This window comes from Capra hircus, chromosome 19, assembly GCF_001704415.2.
Source record: "Capra hircus breed San Clemente chromosome 19, ASM170441v1, whole genome shotgun sequence".
Lineage (NCBI taxonomy): Eukaryota > Metazoa > Chordata > Mammalia > Artiodactyla > Bovidae > Capra > Capra hircus.
In genome coordinates this window covers 50,116,559-50,143,161 of record NC_030826.1, presented here as the reverse complement: position 1 = coordinate 50,143,161, position 26,603 = coordinate 50,116,559, and the positions used below count along the sequence as shown (strand labels likewise).

Genomic DNA, 26,603 nt, shown 5'->3' with positions numbered 1-26,603 from the left:
CGGCCCCGTGGACTGTAGCCCACCAGGCTCCTCTGTCCATGGGATTCTCCAGGCAAGAATACTGCAGTGGGTTGCCATTTCCTTCTCCAGGGGATCTTCCCGACCCAGGGATCGAACCTGTGTCTCTTATGCCTCCTGCACTGGCAGGCAGGTTCTTTACCACTGGTGCCACCTGGGAAGCCCCTCAGGCCACAGGGCAAATCTCCATTCATTCCAAATAGAATATTAATACAATAAAATTAGAAACCAACATCAAAATCTCCCCAGATCCCTTCTGCTTGGACACTAACTTGTTTCTGAATAATCCTTGAATTATGTAGGAAACCATATGGTGAATTCGAAAAATATTTAGAATCGAATCTCAGAATTTGTAGGACAGAGCTCAAGCAGCTGCCAATACACTTATCTGGAAATACTACTGTTCCATCTACCAGGAGATGAGCTAGCCTTCAGGGGGAGAGACTGGAGAGGAAGGAACAGGACGAACTTGGGAACAAGAAAAAGGAAGTCGCAGCATTAAAGGCAAGATTCAGTGAAATGGAAACTCCAAGAAAACAAGCGGCACAGAGCGTCAACAGAACTCAAACTGTTGTCTGCAGAGATGAGTAAGATTAACCTCTGCCAAGATGGATCCCCCCCCCCAAAAAAAGGGAGAGAAAATGAACATGGCAGGGAAATGACTGGGTAAAAATGAATGTTATAAACACCTATTCACTAGTAAGTTAATAAAATCTAGATGAAATGGAAAGTTCCAAAACCAGTACCAAAAAAAAAAGCACTTGAAATATCCAATAATTAATAAGAAAATTGAAATGATGATCAAAAACTTCCCTCCCCAAAGACTTGTGGCTCAGATGGCTTTACAGGAGGTTCTACTGAATTTTCAAAAGAAGAGACCCAAATTTCAAGGAATAGTCAATTTCTATCTTATTCCAATTACTCAGAAAAGTAGAAAAAGAGCTCATTTTATGAGGTAATCTACATTTCTAAACCAGATAAAGACAACCCAAGGGAAAAAAAAAATCACAGAAATATTTAACTTATAAATGTAGCTATAAAAACTATATATATCAACATTAGCAAGCCAAATTAGTATTAAAAATATATCAAGTATAGTTTATCCCAGTAATGCAAGGCGGGTTCCATATCGGAAAATCTACCACCATATTTCATCACAATAAGCAAAAAATATATATACGATTATCTTAATCAATGCAGGAAAACATCTGATGAGTGAAAACACTTATTCATGATGAAAACTCTTGGTAAATCAAGAATGTAAGGGAAAAATTTTAACTTGATAGAGGTTATATTTAAAAATTCACAGCAATCACTTTAGTGCAAAATGAGCCTCAATCTCTTCAAGTCAGAGAATGAGACAAGATGCCCCGATGACCCTCCTGTTAACACAGTTAACACAGTTTCAGGGCCCCAACCAGCTCTGTAAGGAAATCAAATGAAACAGGACTACAAGCACTGAAGGGAAGAAACAGTCACTGTCTGAAGATAGCAGGATCATGCACTTAGGGGGAAAAGCACTGCAAGACGAAATGTTAGTGCCTCCCTCATAGCTCAGTTGGTAAAAAATCTGCCTGTAACGCAGGAGACCTGGGTTCGATCCCTGGATTGGTCAAGAAGATCTCCTAGAGGAGGAAATGGCAACCCACTCCAGTATTCTTGCCTGGAGAATCCCATGGGCCGAGGAGCCTGGCGGGCTGCAGTCCATGGGGTCGCAAGAGTCAGACACGACTTAGTGGCTAAACCACCACCGCCAAGGAAGTTCAGCAGGGAGGATGGACAGATGAGCCTGCTGTGTACTACAGAGCACTTCTCTGAAGAACTGTCACCTTCCAGCAAATAGGATAAAGTATTGGAAACCGCAAGAAAACTCTATAAGTCAGCCTGCCCTATTTTGAAAATGAAGTCTCACTGGAACACAGCCCGATGCGCCCCGTCATGGCTGTCTGCGGCCAGAGGGTGGCTGCTCTTCCCACTGCTGCTTCTGCTACCAGCGCCTGGGGGCCCCCCCTCTCTTCACAAACTGTGAAATGTGCAGTGTTCTCCAGAGAGCAAATAACCCCTTATGGATAAGAAGAAAACAAAAACAGAAGTGGGTGGGTTTGTTCTATACACTGATTCTATACCTTTTTTTTTTAAGTTGAGTTACTATTTCTTCAAACAAAATCTCGAGTGCAGGCTTGCGGGAAAGGACAGCCCTGGCTGGGATGACTGTAGGATGCCAAAGGCTCTTCTACCCCTCCCACCTTCAGGGCTCTTGAGGCCCTTCCAAAAAGGCTCTGGGGCCCTGCTGGGAGGGCACTGTCGACAGTAATGACCTCCCTGAGGAGTCCTGAGTGCCCACTGGAGGATAATTAAGAGGGCCTGAGTAAATTGATATGAATTACAAGAATTCTGCAAGGATCTGCAGTGGCGTGAGGCAAGTTGACACTGGGTGTCTGTCCTACTTTGGCTCTTCTTGATTTTGCCTGGAACAGACACAGATAACCCAGACTAGAAACCAAGATCAAGAGGGACCATGCAGCGGGAGACAGAACATTGAGAGCAGAAGGCCAGAGTTCTCCAGAATACGCTGCTCCCAGCTGCTGTCTGGGTGATGCTGAACATAGGAGATCTTTTGCTGTTTTTTTAAAAAAATAACTTCTATTGAGCTATAATTTATATACAATAAAGCACACCCATTTTAAGGGTACATTTCAATGAGTTGTATAAAATCTATACATCTATGTCTATGGAACATTTCCTTCAACTCCAAACATCCCTACTCCCAGCCTGAAGCAACCACTGATCTGCTTTTTGTCATTACTAACTATGTAGGTCGTTTCTGGAGAAGGCAATGGCACACCACCCCAGTACTCTTGCCTGGAAAATCCCATGGGCGGAGGAGCCTGGTAGGCTGCAGTCCATGGGGTCGCTGAGAATTGGACACGACTCAGTGACTTCACTTTCACTTTTTACTTTCATGCATTGGAGAAGGAAATGGCAACCCACTCCAGTGTTCTTGCCTAGAGAATCCCAGGGACGGCGGAGCCTGGTGGGCTGCCGTCTATGGGGTCGCACAGAGTCGGACACGACTGAAGTGACTTAGCAGCAGCAGCAGCAGGTCGTTTCTAGAAGTTCACATAAAAAAAGAGTACCCTAGGGGGGTTCCCTGGTGGCTCAGAGATGAAGAATCCACCTGCCAACATAAGAGACACAGGTCTGATCCCTCATCTGGGATCAGCTAGGCCTGTGCCCCACAACTACTGAGCCAGAGTCCACGAGCCTCAGAGCTGCAGCTGCTGAGCCTTTGCGCTCTGCAGCCTGTGCTCCACCAGAGAAGCCACTGCAGTAGGTTCGTGCACTGCAGCTAGAGCGACCCCCACTGACCACACCTAGGAGAAAGTCCGTGCAGCAACAAAGACCCAGCACGGCCAAAAATAAACACACACACACACACACACACACAAAGTACACTAGGGACTGCTTGATGTCTGGTTTTTCCAGAGATCAAAGCAATGTTTCTGAGGCTCACTGCTGTTGTCACGTGTACTGGTGGTGCTTCTGCTTGTCGAGTAGTAGTTCAGCACACTCGTTTTGTCCCTCAGTCGTGTCCGACTCTTGCAACCCCATGGTCAGTAGCTGCCAGGTTCCTCTTGTCCATGGGATTTTCCAGGCAAGAATACTGGAGTGGGTTGTCATTCCCTTCTCCAGGGGATCTTCCAGACCCAGGGATCCAACCCACGTCTCCTGCATTGGCAGGCGGACTCTTTACCGCTGGCCATCAACGGATAAACGGAGAAGCAGCACGTCACACTGCTCCACAGCGACCTGCTTTTCCATTTATCTACTGATGCATGTTTGTGTTGTTTCCAGTCTGACATTCGTGTTAAGGCCTTTGGGGCGTGGATGTTTCTCTTGCATGGTTACCATGGAACTGAATGGCTGAGTCGTGTAGCACGTTTTTTGCTTTTTGATAGGTAAGAAGTGGATTTATTTTAAGAGAAACACACTCCACAGACACAGCGTGGACCTTCTGAGGAGGCGAGAGCAGCTGCAAGTTTGTTTTTTTTAAGAAACTGCCGAACTGTTTTCCAAAGCAGTTGACCACCCTGCGTTCTCTCAGGCAGTGTAGTTCCAGTGGCTCCATGTGTTTGCTACCACTTGATATCGCCATATTATTGTAAGGTTTTGGTTGTCTGAGCGACTGTGTAGTGGCACCTCAGTTCAGTTGCTCAGTCATGTCTGACTCCTTGTGACCCCATGAATCGCAGCATGCCAGGCCTCCTCACTGTGGTTTAAATTTGCATTTCCCTGATGACTAACACTGAGTATCTTTCATGGGCTTGCTGGCCATTTGTATCTCTTCTTTTTTGAAGTGTCTTCTGTAGTATTTTGGCTATTTTAAAAATTGGGCTTATTTATTTACCACTGAGTTGTAAAGTTTTTTATATATTCTGGATCAGGTCCTTGATATGTGTTCAAATATTTTCTCCCAGCTTATCTTTTCACCTTCTTGAGAGTGTCATTGCAAAAGCAGAACTTTAACATTTTGATGAAGCCCAATCCATCAGATTTTTTTCTTTTAAGGTTGAGACTTTTTTCTATCCTAAGAAATTTTTGTCTATCCCAAAGTCACAAAGATATCCTATGATTTCTTCTAGACATTTTATAGTGGTTTTTTTTTTTTTTTAATATTTATCTATTTGGTGATGCTGGGTCTTAGTTGTGGCATGCAGGAACTTGGATATTTATTGTGGCATTCAGGATCTTTTTTTAGTTTCAGCATGTAGGATCTTTAGCTGTAGCGTGTGGGATCTAGTTTCCTGATCAGGGATCAAATCTGGGGCCCCTGCATTGGGAGCACAGTCTTAGCCACTAGACCACCAGGGAAGTCTCTTTCTACCCACTCTTGAATTCGTGTTTTTTTTAAACCCCATTTTATCTCTGCTACAACTCTATTAGCTACACATCTTTGTGCTTTTTGTTTGTTTTGTTGTTTATGGCATATACGTTTTTAATTTGTCACATTCTACCTTGAAGTAGTACTATACAAGTTCATGAACAGGAGCCCGACAGGAGTGTCCTTTCTTTTCCCTTCCCCATCACTTCTGCCGCCTTGTCACACATTTCACTCGTACGTGTGTCACAAACCCCATCATACACTGTCTTCGCGTGTGCTTTAAACAGCCAGTGATCTTCCAAAGAAAACCGTAAGCCTATTTCCATTATTTATCCACAAACTCACCTGCTGCCTTTGTATTTCTCTCTGATGACCCCAATTTTCATTTGCCATCATTTCCTTTGCCTGAAGAATGTCCTTTACTATTTCTTGTAGTGAAGGTCTGCTGGTGATGGATTCTATCTGGTTTGTCTGTGAACGTCTTTATTTTGCCTCCATTTTTAAAGGATCTTTTTGCTAGATAGAGAATTCTACTTTGTGAGCTCCTTTTCCTTTCAGCTTAGAGACGATCGACGATCCCTTGTCGCCTGGGAGCTATAGTTTCTGAAGAGAAGTCTCTCATAATTTTTACCTTCATTCATATTTAAGTAATGTGTCTTTTCTTTGACTGCTTTTAAGATTTTACTTTATTGGTGATTTTCAGAAACTTGATTATGATATTCCCTGGATTGAATGTGTGCCTGTGTGTTTATCCTGGTGCTTGGGGTTGACAAATTATTTGAAACAGTGAGTTAGGAGTTTTTGTCAAATTTAGGGGGGGAAAAAAGGGCATCATTTCTTCAAACACTTTTTCTGCCCCTCTTTCTCCTCTCTGTTAGACTGGTGGGTGCTCTTCTTCAGGTTGCCAAAGTTGTTTTCTATGCCCTATGTTTTCTCTCTGTGTGTCATTTTGGGTTGATTCTGTTGCTATGTCTTCAAGTTCCTTGTTTTTCCTTCTGCTATCTCTATTCTACTGTTAATCCTACCAATGTGTTTTCCTTATCAAATACTGTATTTTTCATCTCTGGAAGTGGTGTTTGGTTCTTTTTTATAGTTTCAGTTCTTATCATTGTTTCCCTTTAAATACCTGAATATAGTCGTAACAGTCATTTCAACATCTTTGTTTGCTTGTTTTTTCATTTCTGTCATTTCTGTACCTCTTTCCATTAATGGTTTCCCTCTTGGCTTTGGATCACATTTTCCTGCTTCTTCACAAGTCTTGAAATTTTTAACTGGCTATTGTACATTTTAGGTATTGTGTTGTAATTTTGTCTTTTTAAGAATGTTGAGCTTTGTTTTACAGGCTGTTAGGTTCTCATTTCATCATTTCAAAGACTGTTTTTGAGCCTTTCTAGGGTAAGTCTAGATGAGTCTGCACTTCAGAGACACATAGCTCTATGATGAAGGTGTGACTTCTCTGGGTCTCCAATGAATGAAGGCTGGAGATTGACTATCTCCCCACCATCTTAGAGGTCTCGAAATGGTTACGCTTACAAGCTGCTTATCTTCCCTTTGCCTGAATTTGTGGAGTTTTATTCTGCACATCAGTGAACTAGGACATGTAAAGAGGTAAAGACTCAAGACAATTCCTACGAAGATTTCTGGAGCTCTCTTCTGCATACCCCGCCCCCCACACCACCCTCTCCCCACGAATCTTTCCTGCAACTTCCAGCCCCTCTGCCTTCCCAGACGCCTGTTCCTGCTTCCTCCACCAGAGAAGGCACCGCGCCCTGCTTGGTGCTCCCATCCCTGTGACTGAGCCCAGAAGATGCCTGGGGCAGAAAGCCAGGGGGCCCGATAGGCGCCTCACTTGTCTTCCTCGTTCAAGGATCGAGGTCCTCTGCTACCTATTTTCCGACGTCTGAAAACAGCTGTTTCATATATTTTGTCTATGCAGTGGTGGATGTTAATGTATAGTCCTTAGTCTGGCCAGGAGTAGGAGTGAGTGCCAGTCATGCTGTGGCCCCAGAAAAAAACAGCATTGAAGTAGACGCCAACTTGGCTACATCAAAGTATTTACTTTGTTTTAAAAGTTATTTCAACACAAGTTTTTTTCCCAAGTGGCAGGAAAAGCTGTTTCATCATAACAACTTCAAAAAAGAGCTAACAAAGATCTATTTGACTCTGTGTGTGTGTGTGTGTGTGTGTGTGTGTGTGTGTGTGAGCATTTGTGTGCAAACTCAGTTGTCTCCGACTCTCTGCAACCTACTGGACTGTAGCCTGCCAGGCTCCTCTGTCCATGGGATTTCCCAGGCAGGAATACTGGAGTGGGTTGCCATTTTCTCCTCTAGGGGATCTTCCCAGAGCAAGGATCAAAACCTGCAGCTCTTGCTTCTTCTGCTTTGGCAGGTGGATTCTTTACCATGGTGCCACCTGGGAAGCTCTTATTTGACCATATATTTCTCAAAAAGTTTAGAGGATGCTCTACGTCCTAAAAAGTCTCAGGTTATAATAAGCAGGAAAGGCGGGAAGCTGGAGTTGCTCACCTAATTCAAGATACTGCACGGCTCCCTTCTTGGACCAGAACCCTGGTTCTTAGATTTCTCTGGCTGCAGTTACAGAAGATGCTAAAGGGTGGTGCATGAGTAGTAGTGTGCACAGCCAAAAGGACAAATGTGATGCTGGCAAACAGGTCAGGGCCCTTTCGATCCCCCCTGCTCCCCAGCGAATGCTGGAGGAGTCCTGGTCACGTGCTCAGTGAGCCACTGGTGGTGCCCCCTTGGGCAGCTCCCATCGCCATCCGCTCCACAAGGTTACTGTGAGAGTGGCTGCCGAGAGCACGGGCAGAGCCGCTCCGACGGCTTGTGTTCCCATTGTCACATGAGTCTCACGCTGGCCTCCGTCCCCATGGGTCAGGTCTGCCCGTCTCTGAGCTGGGTCTGCATCTCACTGTGACACACTAGAAGCCTGATGTCCACTTTTGAGTACAGATTCTCAGTCCCTGGTTTGCATACAGGTATGAGGACCACAGATGGGGAAAAGAGAATATAACACTCCAGGTGTGTTTGCCCTGTTCTCTGACTATTCTCAGAGGTCGCCTGCCCTGAGATTTTCACCTTTTCTTATCACAAATCCAACCACAAGTGGCTGCTCCTTCCGTCCTTCACTCAGTGCAATGCTGGGGTGCCTGAAACTGCTCTCCTCACTCAGCCCCTGGGTTTACTGAGAAACATAAAGTTTCTGTGGGGAGGCCAGATGGTGATGCTCCTGGTCTTGAGAGCATGCGGGCAAGGTGACTCTAAGGTCCTGTGTTCAGAGTATGTTTGTACGTCCTCAGAGCACGGCTAAGCTGGCAGACCCATGGCTGAATCAGTCTGCCTTCAGAGAAAGGTCCCAAACGCTGCTTCTGAGTCCAAGCATCCTTCAGGGGAGGCCTGGAACAGTCTCCACTCAAAAATACACAATACGAGGGTAAGCTGGTATCCTCAGGGCCCACTCAACCCTATTCAGTGACTGGTGACACCCTGCAGAATGGCTCACTAACCACAAGGATGAGACCAAAGGGACCTGTATGTTGGTTCTGCAGTCAATCACACATGACTCTCAGGGTAGGAGAATCTCAGTTTGCTTGGCAGTCACTTTATTCTGGGTCTGGGAAGGTGCTTTGCTGGAGGCTGTCTCCTGGAGCTGGAGGCCACACAGACCATGTACCACTGGGCATGGCTGGATCTGGCTCCCAGGGTTTTCTGTAGCTTACAGACTGATCTGCAATTTGGCCTGTATATTTTAACTAGTTGCCAATATTAAAAAGCTGAAACATTTCATATAAAAAAATGGGGCTTTCCAGGTGGCTCAGTGGTAAAGAATCTGCCTGCCAATGCAGGAGACACGAGTGTGATTCCTGGGTCAGGAAGATCCCCTGCAGGAGGAAATGGCAACCGATTCCAGTATTCTTGCTTGGAAAATTCCATGGACAGAGGAGCCTGGGGCGCTATAGTTCAGGGAGTCACAAAAGAGTCAGATAGGACTAAGTGGCTGAACACCATATAAAAAAATAAGACTTCTAACACCTCTTAAAAAATGGGAAGATCTGGCTTATTGAACCCGCACTGCTGTGCAGGGATTGCCATGGGGTAGCATCATCAACGGCTTCTGCTGGACAGGCTGGCTGCTCAGGCCCCCACGACCTGCTGGCCAAGTACTGCCCAACAGTCAACATGGTCCTGCCTCCCTTCACTCAGCCACCTGTTGCCTGGCACCCAGGGCACTATCATCTGGGACCTTTTTCAGTTCTGTGGGCTCACGGGCAGGAGTTGGACAGTTTGGATTCTGATTCTGATTCATGAACTGGGGGCTGTATGACCTTGAGCAAGCAGCGTTAACATCTCTGGGCCTGGGTCTCGTCATCTGAATGTCAAGCCTCAGCCTCCAGGAGCTGTTGGGAAAGGATCCATGGTGGCGGGCAGAGTGATATCTGGGCTGATGACAGCACTGGGCCCTGTGTGAGCAGACACTGAGCTGAGAACAGGAAGTGGTTGGTTACTTGCTTCCTGGATCCTCAGAACAGCCTGGCAACTAGGATTTAGGTGCCATCTCTACGGTGAGATCTGCATAGAAATGTTCTCATTACACAGGGTTTAAAAATAACTTTGGATTAGCAGCAGTTAACAGGCTCATGCATGCTTCATCTTAAAATCTTGTGCAACCCTTGTTAAAGGAAAAAAATTAATTTCAGGAGAAACTAATATGATTTTCAAGAGAACAAACATTTAAAGAGAAAAAAAAACCCGACCCTTTAAAAGCTTTGTCCCCTTTCATTCATCCTCAGTGAGTGGGGAGGACCCAGGGGGAGGAGCCTCTACCCACGAGAACGTAGGGCTCACAGATGGACTGCTCAGGACCGTCCAAGACCCCCTGGTAGAAACTTGTGGAGTGCCGCAGGGGCGCTGGGCGGGGCTGGCAGCGCTCAGAATGCTGAAATGGGGGAAGGCGTGTCCAGCCCCCAGGGCAGGGAAAGGCGGCTCCTCCCTTTCTGAAGGAATGTTTGCATTTCTTGGGAGTTTCTGCCCATTATCTGTGTGACCCCTGGGACAACCTTGGCCCCTCTGGACCATCTGCCTGAGGATAAGGTCAGGTGTCTCTGCTCTGGAATTCCAGGGGGTGGGGAGAGGGTTGGGACTTGAGAACGCTGGCCTGGGCGGTGACTCACTGCCAGAGGTCTAGGAGTCTTCCTTTGGAAAGAGGACCCACTAACTAGATGGCATGGGTTTATGGTGGGAGTGGCTGCCTTAGCACAGGTGGGCACCTGGCAGGCACTCAACAAACATTTGCTTCTAGCTGGACTCTTAAAAAAAAAAAAAAAAAGATTCCGACTGCATTTATTTGTAAAACTCATGTCCAGCTCCTCCCCCCATCCTGCACCCCATGCCCTCCCCAGAGCAGGGGCCACAGCCTCTTCTAAAGCACTTTTCTACCCTTGGTGCTCTGACTTCAAGACCACAATGAATATGTGTTTTCTTCTGTTGCCACCTTTCATGGTCACCTTAAAAAAGGGCACAAAACTGAACAACACACAAACCACACGTAAAATGCCCAACCTTACCCGCAATTTAAAAACTGCAAACTAAAACCCATACTGAAATACTATTTTTTTAACCTATCAGACTGGCAAAAAAAAAAAGCTTGATAAAAATCTACCAGTACAGGTATGAGGTGACGTGATTTATACCCTGTGGCCACGAACATGAATTGCACCAACTCTCTGACGGTGATTTGGTAATACCTCTCAGAGCTCAGACCACTCACATCTTTGACCCAGAGATTTCACTCCTAGACACTCCCCTGACTACACATTCCCATAAGCAACCACCCACGCCAGCAGACTCATGGCAGTACTGAAAACTAGAAGCGACCCAAGTGTCCATGAATGTCAGACAGGTAAAAGGAAGTACTCACACTCAGGAGCACTGAACTACTTACTGAAAAGATCTGTGAGTTCAGTGTCAACCAAAATGGAGAAACACTACATACAGAGACTTAAACAGCAGCAAGAGGATACACACACACATTTAAATATAAGCTTCCATAGCCACAGAGTACAGAGCTGGAGAAGAGCAAGGGAACCAGACGGAAGGCCAGGTGGGCAGGGGAGGGGTGGCGGAGAGGGCTGATTTCCACTGAAAACCCTCTACGCTGTTTGGTTTATTTCTTAGCCAAAAAGAGTGCCACTCATGCTGGAGGAGGCCTGGAGCCCCTCTGCTTCAGGGGACACGCCACGGTGTCGTGCTGAGCTGGGCTGCCTGCACGCACAGCACGGACACTAGGGAGGCCAACGACTCCAACAACCCCTGGGACAGTCACCAATAAATGCCCTCCAAGAAAGCCAGGCAGCTGCGCCTCCCCCTCCAGGCCCGGGGTCAGCTCTCCAAGGGCTGCTTTGCTGGCAGGTCAGATGCCCATATTTTCTGGTACTGCCTTGGCTGAATGTTTTTGCCACCGTGCATATATCTGGTCAACTTGGATGAGTTATTTACACATGGCTGACTTTCGTCATATTGCTTAAAAATGTCTTTCTAGTTGGGTTATTTTTGAAGTTAAAAAAGAAATATCTTAGAAATCTGTGATTTTTAAGTTACATCTAAGATGATACAACCTTTACAACTGATATAGTCATTTGTAAATAGTTATAATTCGGTAGTTTTAGGTTTGATTTAAGGCATTTAGCTGGGCCTGGGCTGCATTTTACTGCATGGTCTGGATGCATGCAGTGAGGACAGAAGCATGCTGCATCCCCACCCCGCTGTGTCTGGGGCTCTGATTTGCAGACTCTGGAAGGAAGGGCTTCTGCTCTGTGCCTGCCCCCTAGCTATCAGCAGACCGGGTCTCCCTACTCCCTCTTCCCCATGCATTTTATTGCTCCCAAACTTGAAAACCCACTTCTTTAGCTTCAAGAGAAATTCTGTCCCTATTTCATTGAATTACACTAACTGTTTACTTCAATTAGGAGGAAACAGCTGTCTTTATAATATTTAATACTCCATCCAAGAAGAGTCTGTCTTTCAAATCTGATACTTCTTAGACAATGCATGGTGGTTTCTCTAATCACACACACTTCCTGAGCCTCTGGATCCTTGTGCTGTGGACACAAGGCCTTGCTGGACTCCCATTCTTCGCAGTTATCTCTCTGCACATCCTGACTGAGCACCTACTGTGTACCTACCTGTCTGTGCTGGCCAGGGGACAAGGATCAAGGAAGCTGCCCCGACCTCCACATTTTTCCAGCAGAGAGGAGGACAGACTCAAGCTAAATGAGAAAAACAGCAAGTGATCTGGGACTAGCATTCAAGTGGGAAGAAGACAAGAGGCAAGCAGGGGGTGAATTTTGGAGGAGGTGAAGAGGGAGGGCTTCGGAGAAGAGGCGGTTGCTAGGGAGAGGAAGGTGGAGCCCACGTGCACAAGGGGCTGCTGGCCTGTACAAGGTGGGGGGCGGGGTGGTGTCCTCAGGTGCAGCAGGGAGCTGGGCTGCTTGTGTCTGGGGAGGAGGGGAGATGGGGTCAGAGTCCCAGAGCCATAGTGGGCAGGAAATGGTGGGGGGCAGGAGGGAGAGAGGAGGGAGTGAAGTGGGGGAAGAAGGGGTGGGGAACGTGAGAGGAGGCTAGGCATGGAGAGACCACACCCATCGGATCCAAGATCCAGGAGGATGGAGGAGGGGTTATAGTGGCCCTGGGGTCTGGGGTGTGGCAAGGCCCAGGGTGTCAGGCTGCAGCCAAGTGGCAGCTCTGTGTGCTTGTGGCGGATGGAATGGGGCAGGGGCAGGGCAGAGGCGGGGCGGGGAGGTGTCGAGGCAGGGGCATGGTGGCAGGTAGGGGGTGGCGGGGACAGGTGCGGCAGGTAGGGGAAGGGCAGAGGTGGGAGGGTCAGCTCTGGTCTCACTTCAAAACCAAGAGGAGTGTGGCTTTTCAGCATGAAAACCTCCCTCCGTCCTGAGAAATACCATATAGTTCTTCATGTTATTAATGCATATGCCACAACTTGGCAAACTATTTCATTATCACTTTTAACTCTGTTCATGACTGCTAGGTCTCACAGTCTGCTATTCACAATGTGCTGAAAATGTTAAAAAAAAAAAAAAAAAAGCAGAGGGCAAGACATTCCACTTTCCAGAATGGAGCTTCCAGACTGCTTGACTGAGGACCAATACCCACACCATCCTTTATTATAAATGCTAACATGCTTACATCTTAACCAAAGTTGTGGTTATCATTTGAGTCACCAATAAGGTTTTAAAAAGTACTCTTTACAAAGTAGACATATCACAGGTAGTTAAGTTATGCATGCTCAAACATTCAAGATTATAAGGAGAGCATAAAGAAGCTTTGTGGGAGCTTAAAACAGCTAAACTGCATTAACTTCAATCTTTCTTCCAAATCAAACCAAATCTTTCACAGGGTGAACCAAAAGCCTAGGCAGTAATCATTCCTAGTTTTTTACTGCAAAGAAAAAGAAGTAGCAACTTCAACTGCTATGGGAAGGTGTCTCACCACCTTCCCCTGCGCACTCAGCTGTAGCGCACTTATAGCCCTTTCTCAGCTTTCTTGCCAAGGAATCCCAACACTGTTTAGTTCTACGCTGCAAGTTCTCAGGGTCTAAGACAGTCTCCCAGTGACTGGTCAAGAGAGGCCACATGACCCCGGCAGCCAGTGAGATGGAAGAGTGAGTCCAGGAGCTCTAGGGAAACGTATCCCTTTCCAACTAAAAGGAAGAAAAGCAGGAAGAGAGAAATAGGTCTTCTGATGTGATGCCTGGAACTGCTGCAGCCATCCTGAAACCATTAGGAGAAAAGCGCCTCAGAGAAGTCAGCTTTTGAAAAAGAGGAGCCATTTACTTTGGCCTTGACATCCTGCTGCTGTACATGCACACGGTCAGAAAGGCTACGCAGATGCTAGCTGCTTTGGCTCCTCCTCCTCATTCAGTGACCATGTGTGATTATCTACAGGTGCCAAGATGAGATAACGGTTGCGAAGATGCCTAATGCCGCTTTCATCAGGTTGTGCTGTAACTTGTAAGCCAAAAGCATTTAAACTAATACACACAACCCCTGCCTCCCTACCAGGCCAATTCCACTGCTCTGGGCTGGCGCTGGCAGTGACGCTCCTCTCACTCCATCACAGTCATCACTTTCACCTCCAGCCACAAGTGAGCTGTTCTTGCCCTGATCCAGGCCCTGCTGTCCACAAGGCCCTGCTGGGCTGATGGCACTACCCTTACTTGTCCCTGCTTCTCTTGTCAGATGGGACCCTTCTTTTTTTTTTTTTCCCCCTAATATTTATTATTTTATTTATTTGGCTCTGCTGGGTCTTAGTTGCAGCATGGGGGATCTTCAGTTGTGGTATGTGAACTCTCAGTTGCAGCATGTGGGATCTAGCTCCCTGATCAGGGATGGAACTTGGGCCCCTGGCATTGGGAGCTCAGAGTCTTAGCCACTGGGCCACCAGGGAAGGCCCTGTCAGATGATAGTTTTGTACTTCTCTTTCTACCTCCTCCTCCACCTCCTCCCCTTCTCAGAGTCCATGGCTTTGCCCTGTACTTGAAAGGAGGACCTGCCTCTTGAGAAATCTGTATGTAGGTCAGGAAGCAACAGTTAGAACTGGACATGGAACAAGAGACTGGTTCCAAATTGGGAAAGGAGTATGTCAAGGCTGTATATTGTCACCCTGCTTATTTAACTTATATGCAGAGTACATCATGAGAAACAGTGGGCTGGAGGAAACAAAAGCTGAAATCAAGACTGCTGGGAGAAATATCAATTACCTCAGATGTGCAGATGACATCACCTTTACGGCAGAAAGTGAAGAAGAATTAGAGTCTCTTGATGAAAGTGAAAGAGGAGAGCGAAAAAGTTGGCTTAAAGGTCAACATTCAGAAAACGAAGATCATGGCATCTGGTCCCATCATTTCATGGCAAATAGATGGGGAAACAGTGGAAACAGTGGCTGACTTCATTTTTTTGGGCTCCAAAATCACTGCAGATGGTGACTGCAGCCATGAAATTAAAAGACGCTTACTTCTTGGAAGGAAAGTTATGACCAACCTAGATAGCATATTGAAAAGCAGAGACATTACTTTGCCAACAAAGGTCTGTCTAGTCAAGGCTATGGTTTTTCCAGTGGTCGTGTACGGATGTGAGAGTTGGACTGTGAAGAAAGCTGAGCGCCAAAGAATTGATGCTTTTGAACTGCGGTGTTGGAGAAGACTCTTGAGAGTCCCTTGGACTGCAAGGAGATCCAACCAGTCCATCCTAAAGGAGATCAGTCCTGGGTGTTCTTTGGAAGGACTGATGTTGAAGCTGAAACTCCAATACTTTGGCTACCTGATGCGAAGAGCTGAGAAAAGACCCTGATGCTGGGAAAGATTGAAGGCAGGAGAAGGGGATGACAGAGAATGAGATGGTTGGATGGCATCACTGACTCAATGGACATGCATTTGGGTAGACTCTAGGAGCTGGTGATGGACAGGGAGGCCTGGTGTGCTGCAGTCCAAGGGGTCGCAAAGAGTCGGACACGACTGAGCGACTGAACTGAACTAAACTGAACTGAAAGGAGGAAATAAAAGGAACCTGTGGGGACCTGTTCTTCCCATCACCAGACCTGTTGTTGGGATGGTTCTCCTCCAGCCCCTGCAGGCTTCTGCTCTGGACTCTCTCACTGGGTGTCTGCATGGCTGACAGCTTCAGAAGATGAGAGTACCACACCCTCTGGGGCAAAGGGCAGATGTGCCTGTAGCCCACTAGAAAAGATTCGGGTTCTGTCCATTTGGGGCCACTCAGCTGAGACTCCTGACCTGGCCCGTGGGACAGGGGTTGAGGAGACCCTTTGGCTGTCTGCTGTGCTGCAAGTGATGAGTCCTCCTCGTCTTCTGCAGGCGTCTATGAGGCTGTGGCGACTTGCTTGTCAGGTGTAGTCAGTGAAGTTCCCAGTCTGGGTGTCCATCGCCTTCCTGCCTCTGGCGTGTCCTATTAAATCCGAGCTCCTCAGCACACCTCGCTTCTCTCCTGAGTCTGCCCTCCTCCCCAGCCACAAGCATCGGCTTGTCTCTCCCATCTTCCCCACCTGCATACAGGCAGGCCACACCTTCACAGTTTCCTCCAATGTTGCTTTTTTAAAACTACATTTATTTATTTATTTTTAGCTGAGCTGGGTTTTCATTGCTGCGGGGGCTTTTCTCCAGTTGCAGAGAGTGGGGGCTACTCTTCGCTGTAGTGTGGAGCCCGGGCTCTAGGCTGAGAGGGCAGTTGTGGCGTGTGGGCTCAGTAGTTGCAGCTCCTGGCTGCACAGGCTTGACAGTAGTGGTGCCCGGGCTTAGCTGCTTTGTGGCATGTGGGATCTTCCCAGATCAGGGATTGAACCCTTGTCTGCTGCATTGGCAGGCGGATTCTTTACCACTGAGCCACGAGGGAAGCCCCAATGTTGCTTTTTTAACTGCTGCTTTTCAGAGCAAGACCTCTTCAGTAAGCAGTCCACCTGTTCTTCCCCAGCCTCTTCAGCTAGGAAGAGGATGGATGACCATTCCACTACTCCACTAAGACCGCCACAGTGACATGGAACACTTTTCTGCCTTGACCTTCCCTGACCTCTCTGCCCAGTTGACCACCCCCTCCCTTTTAAAACTTTTCTTTATAAAAGATACCCAAACTACATCAAGCACATATAATATACATGTATTGTTTAAAGAATTTTTTAAAAATAAAGAACTAAACAAAAACCTGTGTACTCAGCTTGAGAAACAGCATTACTATCACTTGTGTTTGTCAATGAAGTTTTATTGGTACACAGCCATGCCCATCACGTACATGTTGTCTGCAACTGCTTTTGAGCTGCAGGTGGAGATTGCAAGAGAGACCATTGGGTCACAAAGCCAAAAATATTCACCATTCGGCCCTCCTTCACGAAAAACTTTCCTGATGCCTACTCTGGATTTTTTTTTTTTTTTCAGTGAGGGATGTGTGGGCAAAGTTGCTCAGTTTTTAGTGTCTGAAAAGTCTTTGTTTTGCCCTCTTTAGTGGGATTCTAGGGTGACAGCTGTCTTCCCTCAGCTCAGACAGATACTGTCTCCCTGTCTCAGGCTCCCCACTGTGGCTGGTGAGAAGTCCAGCATTCCTCAGGCACATCTCTTTGAGGGTAACTTGTCTACTTCCTCTGCCAGTTTTCAAAACAATCTCATCACCTCTGGTGCTTTGTTAGGACCGATCCAGGTGTGGGTTTCCTTTAATTATTTGGATTGGGATTTGACAGACTTCCTGGGGTTGAAATTAGTATCTTGCCATACTGCTTCAGCCCCATCCCTTCAAATGTGGCCCCTGCCCATCTTCTCTCTCCCGCTAAAGCTCTGACCAACATGAGTCAGACGTTCTTACTCGAGTTGCCAGGCTCCTGACCTGTTTTTCTTTCTTTTCTATTTCTTTTTTTAAAAATCTGTGTGTCTCTGGCTGATTTATTCACATATAACATCATTTCATGAATTCTGTAGTACATACCCTGCTGTTAAGCTCATCCACTGAATTTTTAATTTCAGTAATTATAATTTTTCATTTATTAGACCTCTATTTGGTTCTTTTTTTAAGTCTGCTTGGTCTTTCTTTATATTTCCTTGGCTTCTTGAATGTATTTTCTTGCTGGTGTTTTACTTCATTATGAAACACAGTTACTTATACCCTGACATCCCAGGTCTGCTTCTGCTGGCCTCATGCCTGGTGTCTTGCACCCTGTGTTTGGGATCTTATTTTTCATAGGAATCTGCTCTGTGCAAATTTTCTACGGCCTGGGATAAAGGTGATTCCCCCTGAAGTGAGCTGCCACTTGCTTTTGCTAGTTCTTGGGGATGCCACCAGCTCACAATCACTTGAAATCAAAGTTCTAGGCACCCAAGGGTTAACTGGCACAAAGCCATGAGGACTGACTCTTGGTGGCAAATTATTAACATATGTAACAATCTTCCCTTTGTCACTCAGTGCCAGATCACGTCCTCAGTCCTCACTTCCCTGGCCCCTGATGGCGGTGGGGGTCTACCTGTCCACCTGCACACAGAGACTATGGTCCTTGGAGTTTCAGCTTTGGGAGGTGGGGGGGATTGCGCCATCACATTCCTGCCCTGGGTGGGCCTGGGTTTCATCACCATTACCTGTTTTCTGAAGCCAGAGAGGTGACACCACCAGATTTCAAGACTTCAGGCTGAAGTCCCTGGTCAAAGGCAGTCTCAGGTTGCTCCTCTCAGCCTTTGCTTGAGACTTCTTTACCTTCTTGCTATTTACTGATGCCTCATAAGCGTGTCTTTACTTTTTATTCAGCAGTTTTAATTGTTCTCAGTGATAATGTTAATCCAGCTACCCAGCCTGCTACATTATGAGAAATGGAAGTCTGGGGTTTTATACTCAACTAAAACATGTAAATATGAGACAAATAAAAATACTTTGTCACACAGAGGCCTCAAAGTTTCCTATATAAAACTTCTCTTTTATAATTACCTTGGAAGAAGAAAAATACATTTAAGAGGCTACTATGAGATAGCTGGAAAGCAAATATGGATAAATTATAAAGGACTTAGTCAAATTCACTTTTGTTTAAAAGACAATCACCTCCTGCCCAATAGCTAATGCTTTCATTGATATCAGTAGAAAATTAGAAAAATATAGAGGTTGATAAATTTAAGAAATGGATGGGTAAAATGAAAATAAGTGGAATCTTAGTCACTGAGGAAGAATAAGCGTAGAGAATGTAACTTAAAAACAGGCAGAAGGCAATGGAAACATGATCTCCCAGATGAGACTGGAGGGAATAAAGACTTTTAAAAGCACGCTAAAGACAAAACACAAACTAAGCTCTTACAGCGCTGATACAGGAGCATGGTAACGGAAGTGCAGGAGACACTGAACAGAAATAGGCTTTCAGACCGAGGGAAAGGAATCCCAAAAGGGCACCACGCTTTCTACAAGCGGGTGCCGCTGGCGGAAGCAGGCATGTCAGTTACTGTAGCTGGAGCAAAACTGTACTCTCAGGAGAGCTGACACCATGGTGACCTTAGTCTCTAACCAAAATGCAAATATGTTAGGAATCACTAACTAGGACTTCCCTGTTGGTGCAGTGGTTAATATCTGCCTGCCAATGCAGGGGACACTGGTTCAAGCCCTGGTCTGGGAAGATTCCACATGCCTCAGGGCAACTAAGCCTGTGTGCCACAACTACTGAGCCTGTGTGTAACTACTGGAGTCAGCATGTCTGGGTGGGAGGGGAAAGAAGCTGAGCTTCATGAAAATGGGCAAAGATAAGTCAAGGGTAAACTTACTTAAAAACCACCAACAAGAAAACTGCTAGACAGGACAATGTCCCTGGTCTCTTTTCCCGCACACATTTCCTACAGATACTTGGTAGAGGGAAAATTACCTCTTTTAAAGATGAGGGGGAATAAAGGTACAAAAGTACTATGAGAAAAAGGGAGGAAGGAAACCAGCAAAATGGCAATGAACATTTACCAGAAACTTCCAACAGAGTCAATGAAAAGTACAGCAAAAACTTTCCTGAGTTTAAAATGTACCGAACGGCTTCTCTGATAGTTCAGTGGTGAAGAATCTGCCTGCCAGTGCAGGGGACAAGGGTTCCAACCCTGGTCCAGGAAGATCTCACAGGCCTTGGAGCAACGAAGCCCATGCGCCACTCCTATCAAGCCTGTGCTCTAGACCCCAGGAGCTCAGCTACTGAAGCCCGTGCACCCTAGGGTCTGTGCTCTGCAGTAAGTGTGTGCAGTGAGAAGCAACCACAGAAAGAAGTCCAGGCACCTCAACTGGAGAACAGTCCCAGCTTGCTGCAACTAAGAGAAAAGCCCAGGCAGCAACGAAGACCCAGCATGGCCAAAAGAAGTAAATAAAATTATACACGTATAAGACAGTATGGCTCTAAAAATATATACACTGAAGCAGCAGCTTCTCAGATTCATGAGCTTGGGCAGGAGATGTGAGGAGAGAGAGACCAGTCTGCATCGGAGGAGACTACTTGAAGGCATCACAGGGGTGACCGCTGCCCCAGGGAGCAGAACTCAGACTAGTAGGAGGACTCGGCTCCTTCCGGACGCAGGACCCAAGATTAACAAATCCTGAGAAGAGTCACACAGAGTTTTGGGGCTGGGACTAAAGGCTGTACAGGAAAAGTAAAAAATAAATTAAGTGAGAATTACCAGGAAAACTCTAAGAAGCATAATTGGAGAGTCAAAGTCAGCAGACATTATGAGGGACCAGGAAGTGGTAACAATCCAAACAGCGCCGCATGTGCAGGGACTGAGACCAATGAACCACGGGAAAGAACAAGAGCCCAGGGACTCAAGTACACACGAACATTTAATATTATAGTGAAAGTAGGATTTCAAACAAGTGGGGAAACGTGAGTTACTCAGTAATTGCTGGGGGTGGGGAAGATATCTGAATGGCCACCTGGGGTTAAAAAATAAAGTTTGGTTCCTATTTCATAACCTACAAGTGTGATAAAATTCCAAATGGATCATGGATTTAGATATGAAAAAAGGAAACTATAACTGTGTTAGAAGAAATCGTGGCAGAATAATCTTTCATCTTGAAATGGAAAAGACCCAAGTACAGCAAAAACCCCAGAAAGGATTAAAAACAAGAACATACGTTGGACTACATTCTAAAACATGTGCATGGCAAAAAGCCACCACAGGCAAAGTAAAAGAGCAAATGAAAAGCTGCAGGAGAATATTCGCAATTTATGTCTCAGAAAAGGTCTAACTTCCATTAAATATAATGAGCTCATACAGATCAGTAAGAAAAAGATTATAAGCCCAATAAACCAATAAGCAGAGAGCTGAAGAAAAGGAAAAGACATAATTCAAACATGTGAAAAGAGACACAACCTCCTAACAGGTAAAATATGAAGTAAATCGATACCTATCAGACTGGCAAAGATTACAGTTCGATGACACTGCTGAAGACGGTCTGGAGAAAGACACCCTCTCAGCCTTTGCTGGGTGGGTGTGAACTGCTACTGTCTGATGGAGCCCAACTAACAATATCTTCCCAAACTAGACAGGCACATGTGGTGGTGGTGGCTTACTTGCTAAGTTGTGTCTGACTCTTGCGACCCCACGCATTGCAGCCTGCCAGGCTCCTCTGTCCATGGGATTTCACAGGCAAGAATACTGGATCCCCTGGATCCCTTCTCCAGGGGATCTTGCCGACCCAGGGATCGAACCTGTGTCTCCTGCATTGGCAGGTGGATTCTTTACTGCTGAGCCACCAGGGAAGCCAGAAATGCACATAGCTTTGGACAGAACAATCCCCTCTCTGGGAATTTACATTTATACTTTAATTCATGCATTATAGCATGTACAAGCTAATTCACTGTAACATTATTTGTAATGGCAAAAGATTGGGAATAACCTAAAATGCCCATTGGCACACTGGGCACAGTGGGAGGCAATCACGCATTAAGGCTGAGAATGAGGATGCTAGCTGCATACTGATCTGCAAGGGGCTCCAAGCTCACTCCCCCCACCCCAGTCTTCAAACAGCCTCCCCTTCACCCACCATGCTTGCTACACCTCGGTCTCACACAGTTCCCCCAAAGGTGGTGGCCCCTCAGATGAATTTTCCTGATTACCTCACAGTGACATTAGCGGGAGCAAGTTTTCCAGGGGGCCAAAGACACACTCTTCATGGGCTGCCCGGCCTCCTGAGGCTGAGCAGAACACAGAACGCTTGCCCCCCCTAGAATCACACACGGACCACACTGCACCCACCCCCTGTGGGCTGAGGGTCCTTGTGACCCGTGGTCTCCACTCTCAGTAGATGTGGTCATGTGGTCAGCTGGACGTGGGCCTGGGAGACACACGCCTTCCCTGGGGGACGCTCAGGCACCAGGTAAGAGGACAGGACTGCAGTTCTCATGGCCAGTATCTGGATTGACAGAGTAGCGGCCTACCTGGAGGTGAGTCATCCTGGGAAGTGAGGCCAGAAGGGCTGGATCCCAGGTCCAACAACTTCCATGTGTCCTGGAGGGAACTGCTGGCGAGTGACGAGGATGTCCGGGTGTGGTGGCCAGTTTCCTCCTGGAATTCTTGAGCCAGGCGTGGCTTTGGGGACCAATTTTCTTTCTGAGGAGCTGATCTGCAAGTCACTGTGGAGCTCCTGTGCTGTCTCTGTGAAAGAGAGTAAAGAGAATTATCCTTGAAAGCCACCCTCTCTCCCTGCCCTCCCGGGGTGATAAGACAGTGAACCTGGCCCCAGAAGCTCTGGACATTCAAACATGGAACATGGGGAATTCCTTGGCAGTCCAGTGGTTAGGTCTCCTGACTTTCACTGCCAAGGGCCTGGGTTCAATCTCTGGTCAGGGAACTAAGACCCCACGAGCCATGTAGTGCGGCCAACCTCCCCGCCAAAGAAACAGGATCGTGAGGGAGATGGGCCTGGAAATCAGGGCCAAGGCCCTGAGGTGAAGACACTCAGGCCATGGCCCCTCTCTGCAACGCTAAGTGCTCCAGTTCTGGGTGCTTCCCGAGCAGGGATGTGGGCCGCATGAAGAGCTGGCCCTGGTGGGTCCTGCATACCAGTCCTGGACCTGCCGTGCAGCCTGGCCGAGCATCCTTTCTGCAGACTGTCTGTGCCAGGCGGGCTTGGCTCTTTCCTGAGCATTCGGAGAAACATTCTTTCTTGGCTTTCCTAGGGTCCTGTTGTGGAAATTTAAGTACAAGAAACTCAGTGTTTGTGGGGATTTGATGGGGCGTGTTACTGAGTTCTCAGTGTTTGTGGGGCTTTCATGGGGTGTGTTACTGGGTTTTCCCTCAGGATTAGGAAGAAACACCTTCCCCACATTTCTGATATTAGGGAGTCGGCTCTGTGATGAGCCCACAGAGCCAAAAGTGGAGAACGTGCTTGTGCTTCCACCAGCCAGTACGAACTTAACAGGCCTCGAGATGGTGACCCAAGTCCCTTTCCAAGTACCTGACAGTCACATAACCTTCCTGTGGTGCCCCGCCGGGCACAGGGTGAGGGGCCCTGCAGCTCTCCTTTGTGGCACATCTTCAATGCACAGCTGAGGCCACCTTGGCCCCCTGCAGCCTGAACACTCACATCTGCCCTCTGAGGGGAGGCCTGGGGAAAAGCAGTTGGGAGGGGGAGCTGAGGAGAACCGAAGCCCCGGACTGTGCAGAGGGCCTGGTGCAGAGGGCCACCTGCGGGGGCCGCTTCTCCTGCTCAAGCTTACGTTTGGATTGTGAGCTGAGTGATGCACGCATATCTTTCGGTTTTAACTTTCAGTGTCTGGCTGGCAGTGATAGTGAGCAACTTTCTCATGTTTGTTGACTGACTCAACGAGTTTCTTCTTTAATGGCTTCTGAACGTTGCGTGTGTGCGTGCTCAGTTGCTTAGTCGTGTCCGACTCTTTGTGACCCAACCCTATGGACTGCAGCCTGCCAGGCTCCTCTGTCCATGGGATTCTCCAGGCAAGAATACTGGAGCGGGTTGCCATTTCCTCCTTCAGGGGATCTTTCCGACCCAGGGATCGAACCAGTGTCTCCTGTGTCTCCTGCATTTGCAGGTGGATTCTTTACCACTGAGCTGCCTGGGAAGCCCCTTCTGATTGTTATCCTTTGCTTATTTTTCTACTGGTTATCTGTCTTTTTCTTCTTGAACTATAGGCATTCTTTTCTGTATGTTCTTCCTGTTTCTTCCTACACAGCACCATTTACTAGTGGAAGTAAAGAGGAACCAAAAATAAGAGGATCTCAAAGAGTTTTCCTTTCTCGAATTTTAAGATGAGTTATTTAACTGGATGTAATGAATAGCTTTGTAGTTTGAAAGAGATTGATAAAGTTTAATAAACTACTTTACTAGAAAGAAATGGAGGTCTAGATAAGAGTATGTGTTTCACCACAGAGGGTAGCAGGCACATTTATTTGATGATTTGGGAGAGACTTCTTCTAATAACACACATTTAGAGACTTAAATTAATTAAATTAATTTAAATTAGATTAATGCAGATGACTTGAAAGGTACAAGCAGCTCAGACAGGCAGCTACTTCGATGCTTTAATACCACTTTCCATGACTGGCGAAGAGGGAAGGACTCTGAGTGTCTGTGTGCACGCACATGAGAGGAGTCTGGAACAAAGCCTATCGGGTTCCAGCAGACCCGCCCAGGTGAGGCCCAGCCCAGGGTGCCTAGGCCTCAGTGATCCTGCATTTCTTCTTTCTATGCTCTTTCCTTCTTCCCAAATACATCCTCCACAGGCTTTTTGTCAGTGGAGGAGTCTGCTGGTGGGAAACACTGGCTTCCTGGGCCCCTCTCAGAGCCAGCCCTTCTGCTTCTCAGGCCAGTGTCTCCTGGTCTGGCACACTGCCTCCCTAGGCTTCTCTGTCCCCCCGACCCATTCCTGGATGACCTTGTGCTAGTGACTCAGAACCCCTGCACTTTGCTGAAGACTTCTTTCTCAAACTCCACATCTAGATGTGCGAGCTCAGACTGAATGTAGGCGTGGGAATGGCAAAGGATCATCTCATATTTAAGTCCATCCATCAAATCTCCACTCCCCAGCTGCTGCCCAGGCCTCAAACTCTTTAGGAAATCCTGACTCGCACGGCGCCCTCCCAACTCCCACCCATTATGATCCAGCCACCATCCCAGCCTCACTCCTCCTTACCAGCCCCTCATCCCACCCTCACCCACCTGCGCCTCTTACCCAGGATGGAGCTTGACATGTCATCTCATGGTGTAACAGGCCATCTATCTGTTACTTGACTATTTATTTTAAATAAACTGAAAAGACAAACTACACAGTGTACAAGTCATCCAACAGATAAGGATTAGTATATATAAAGAAAAGTACAAACACCCAAGTAGAAAATCAGCATAAAACATGAATAAATAATCCACAAGAGAAGAAATACAAATGGATGATGAACAGATTAAAAATTTGAACACTCTCAGGATATAAGAAATGTTTAGAAGATGCATTTTAAACCTCTTATATTGGTAAAGATTTAGAAAACAATACCTAGGTAGGTAAAGCTATATAATAAAATACATATACGATATACTTCATAACTTTGAAAAACTAAGATCATGGCATCTGGTCCCATCACTTCATGGCAAATAGATGGGGAAACAGTGGAAACAGTGACAGACTTCATTTTTGGGGGCTCCAAATCACTGCAGATGGTGACTGCAGCTATGAAATTAAAACATGTTTGCTCCTTGGAAGAAAATTTATGAACAACCTAGATAGCATATTAAAAAGCAGAGACATTACTTTGCCAACAAAGGTCTGTATAGTCAAAGCTAGGGCTTTTCCAGTAGTCATGTATGGATGTGAGAGCTGGACTATAAAGAAAGCTGAGCGCCAAAGAATTGATGTTTTTGAACTGTGGTGTTGGAGAAGACTCTTGAGAGTCCCTTGGACTGCAAGATCCAATCAGTCCATCCTAAAGGAAATCAGCCCTGAATATTCATTGGAAGGACTGATGCTGAAGCTGAAACTCCAATACTTTGGCTCCCTGATGTGAAGAACTGACTCATTTGAAAAGACTCTGTCCATCAATCTGTCCAGAGAAGACTGAAGGCGGGAGGAGAAGGGGACAGAGGATGAGATGGTTGGATGGCACCATCAACTCGACGGACATGAGTTTGAGTAAACTCTGGGAATTGGTGATGGACAGGGAGGCCTGGCATGCTGCAGTCCATGGGGTCGCAAAGAGTCGGACACGACTGAGTGACTGAACTGAACTGAATACACTGATAAGTTACTGCTAACTATGCTGACGTGCTGAAAACTGGAAGCTTTTAAAATTGTGTTCACTGTATTCTGAAGTTTCTGTTATTAAAATGCAGTATTTGAGCAATCAGTAAAAAGTTTATTAAAAAAAATTTCTTAGATAAAGGACTATTACCTGAGTTGTGAGGCAGGGTTGCCACTGTCCCAAGCATACATCAGGAGCCTCACCTGAGCCCTGCGCCTCAGGGGTGCGGAAAGGGTGATGAGGCGGCTTCCCTATAAACGAAATGAGGGAAAGGGAGTTTATCCGTTGTGTGCCTATCACTTGGGTTCCTCCCATGCTGAAAACAAATACTCAAGAAGAACAGCATGTGCATCTTTAAAACCAAAGTTACTTCTCTTTTAAGAGAATTTGGGTGGGGGTGGTGAATGGACACATGTGAACTGTGCAACACACGCCAGCATTTCAGCAGACTCCAGAACACACAGAAATATTCCACAAAGGCACATAGCCTGACACAGCTTCTCAGAGTGGCAGACATGAGCACATCCATTAACAGACCCAAAGACATACCCTCTCTGTAGCATGGAAAAATAAGAAGCAAAAGTCTACATGTGTATGCTCGAGGATTATTCTTGTAATCAATGCTTCAGCAGTCTGCCTTAATCAGATATGACCTAGGCATCAAATGAACATTCATTTGTTAACTCAGTTTGGGTCATGTTACCTGAAAACCTTAGAAATTTATCTTTAAGCTGACATACTACACGAGAGAAATTATCATTGAAATAAGTTTTTCAGAATAATGAATTAATTTGGATAAATACAAGGTTATTGAGGACCCTGACTTTCTTTTTTTTTTTTTTTTGGGGTGTGTGTGTGTGATTTATGAGAAAATTAATCATGGGATCCTCACTAAAATGGAGTTGGGAGGCCAGAAGGGGAGCTCTCACAG

The 26,603-nt window shown here is 46.5% G+C and overlaps 1 protein-coding gene across 2 annotated transcripts in view; it reads right to left on the bottom strand.

Moving 5' to 3' along the window:
- The window catches only part of CCDC57 (coiled-coil domain containing 57), a 109,341-nt gene that overhangs the window by 7,638 nt on the left and 75,100 nt on the right, over positions 1–26,603 (bottom strand). The window contains exons 16-18 of one of the 2 annotated variants that reach the window (XM_018065413.1): positions 25,823–25,923; positions 22,487–22,606; positions 21,862–22,078 (exon numbers count right to left, since the gene is read on the bottom strand). In XM_018065413.1, the coding sequence (XP_017920902.1) occupies positions 21,862–22,078; positions 22,487–22,606; positions 25,823–25,923 (438 nt within the window). Of the gene's footprint in view, positions 1–21,861; positions 22,079–22,486; positions 22,607–25,822; positions 25,924–26,603 lie in introns of those variants that run through there. The other variant, XM_018065414.1, reaches the window with a different exon arrangement.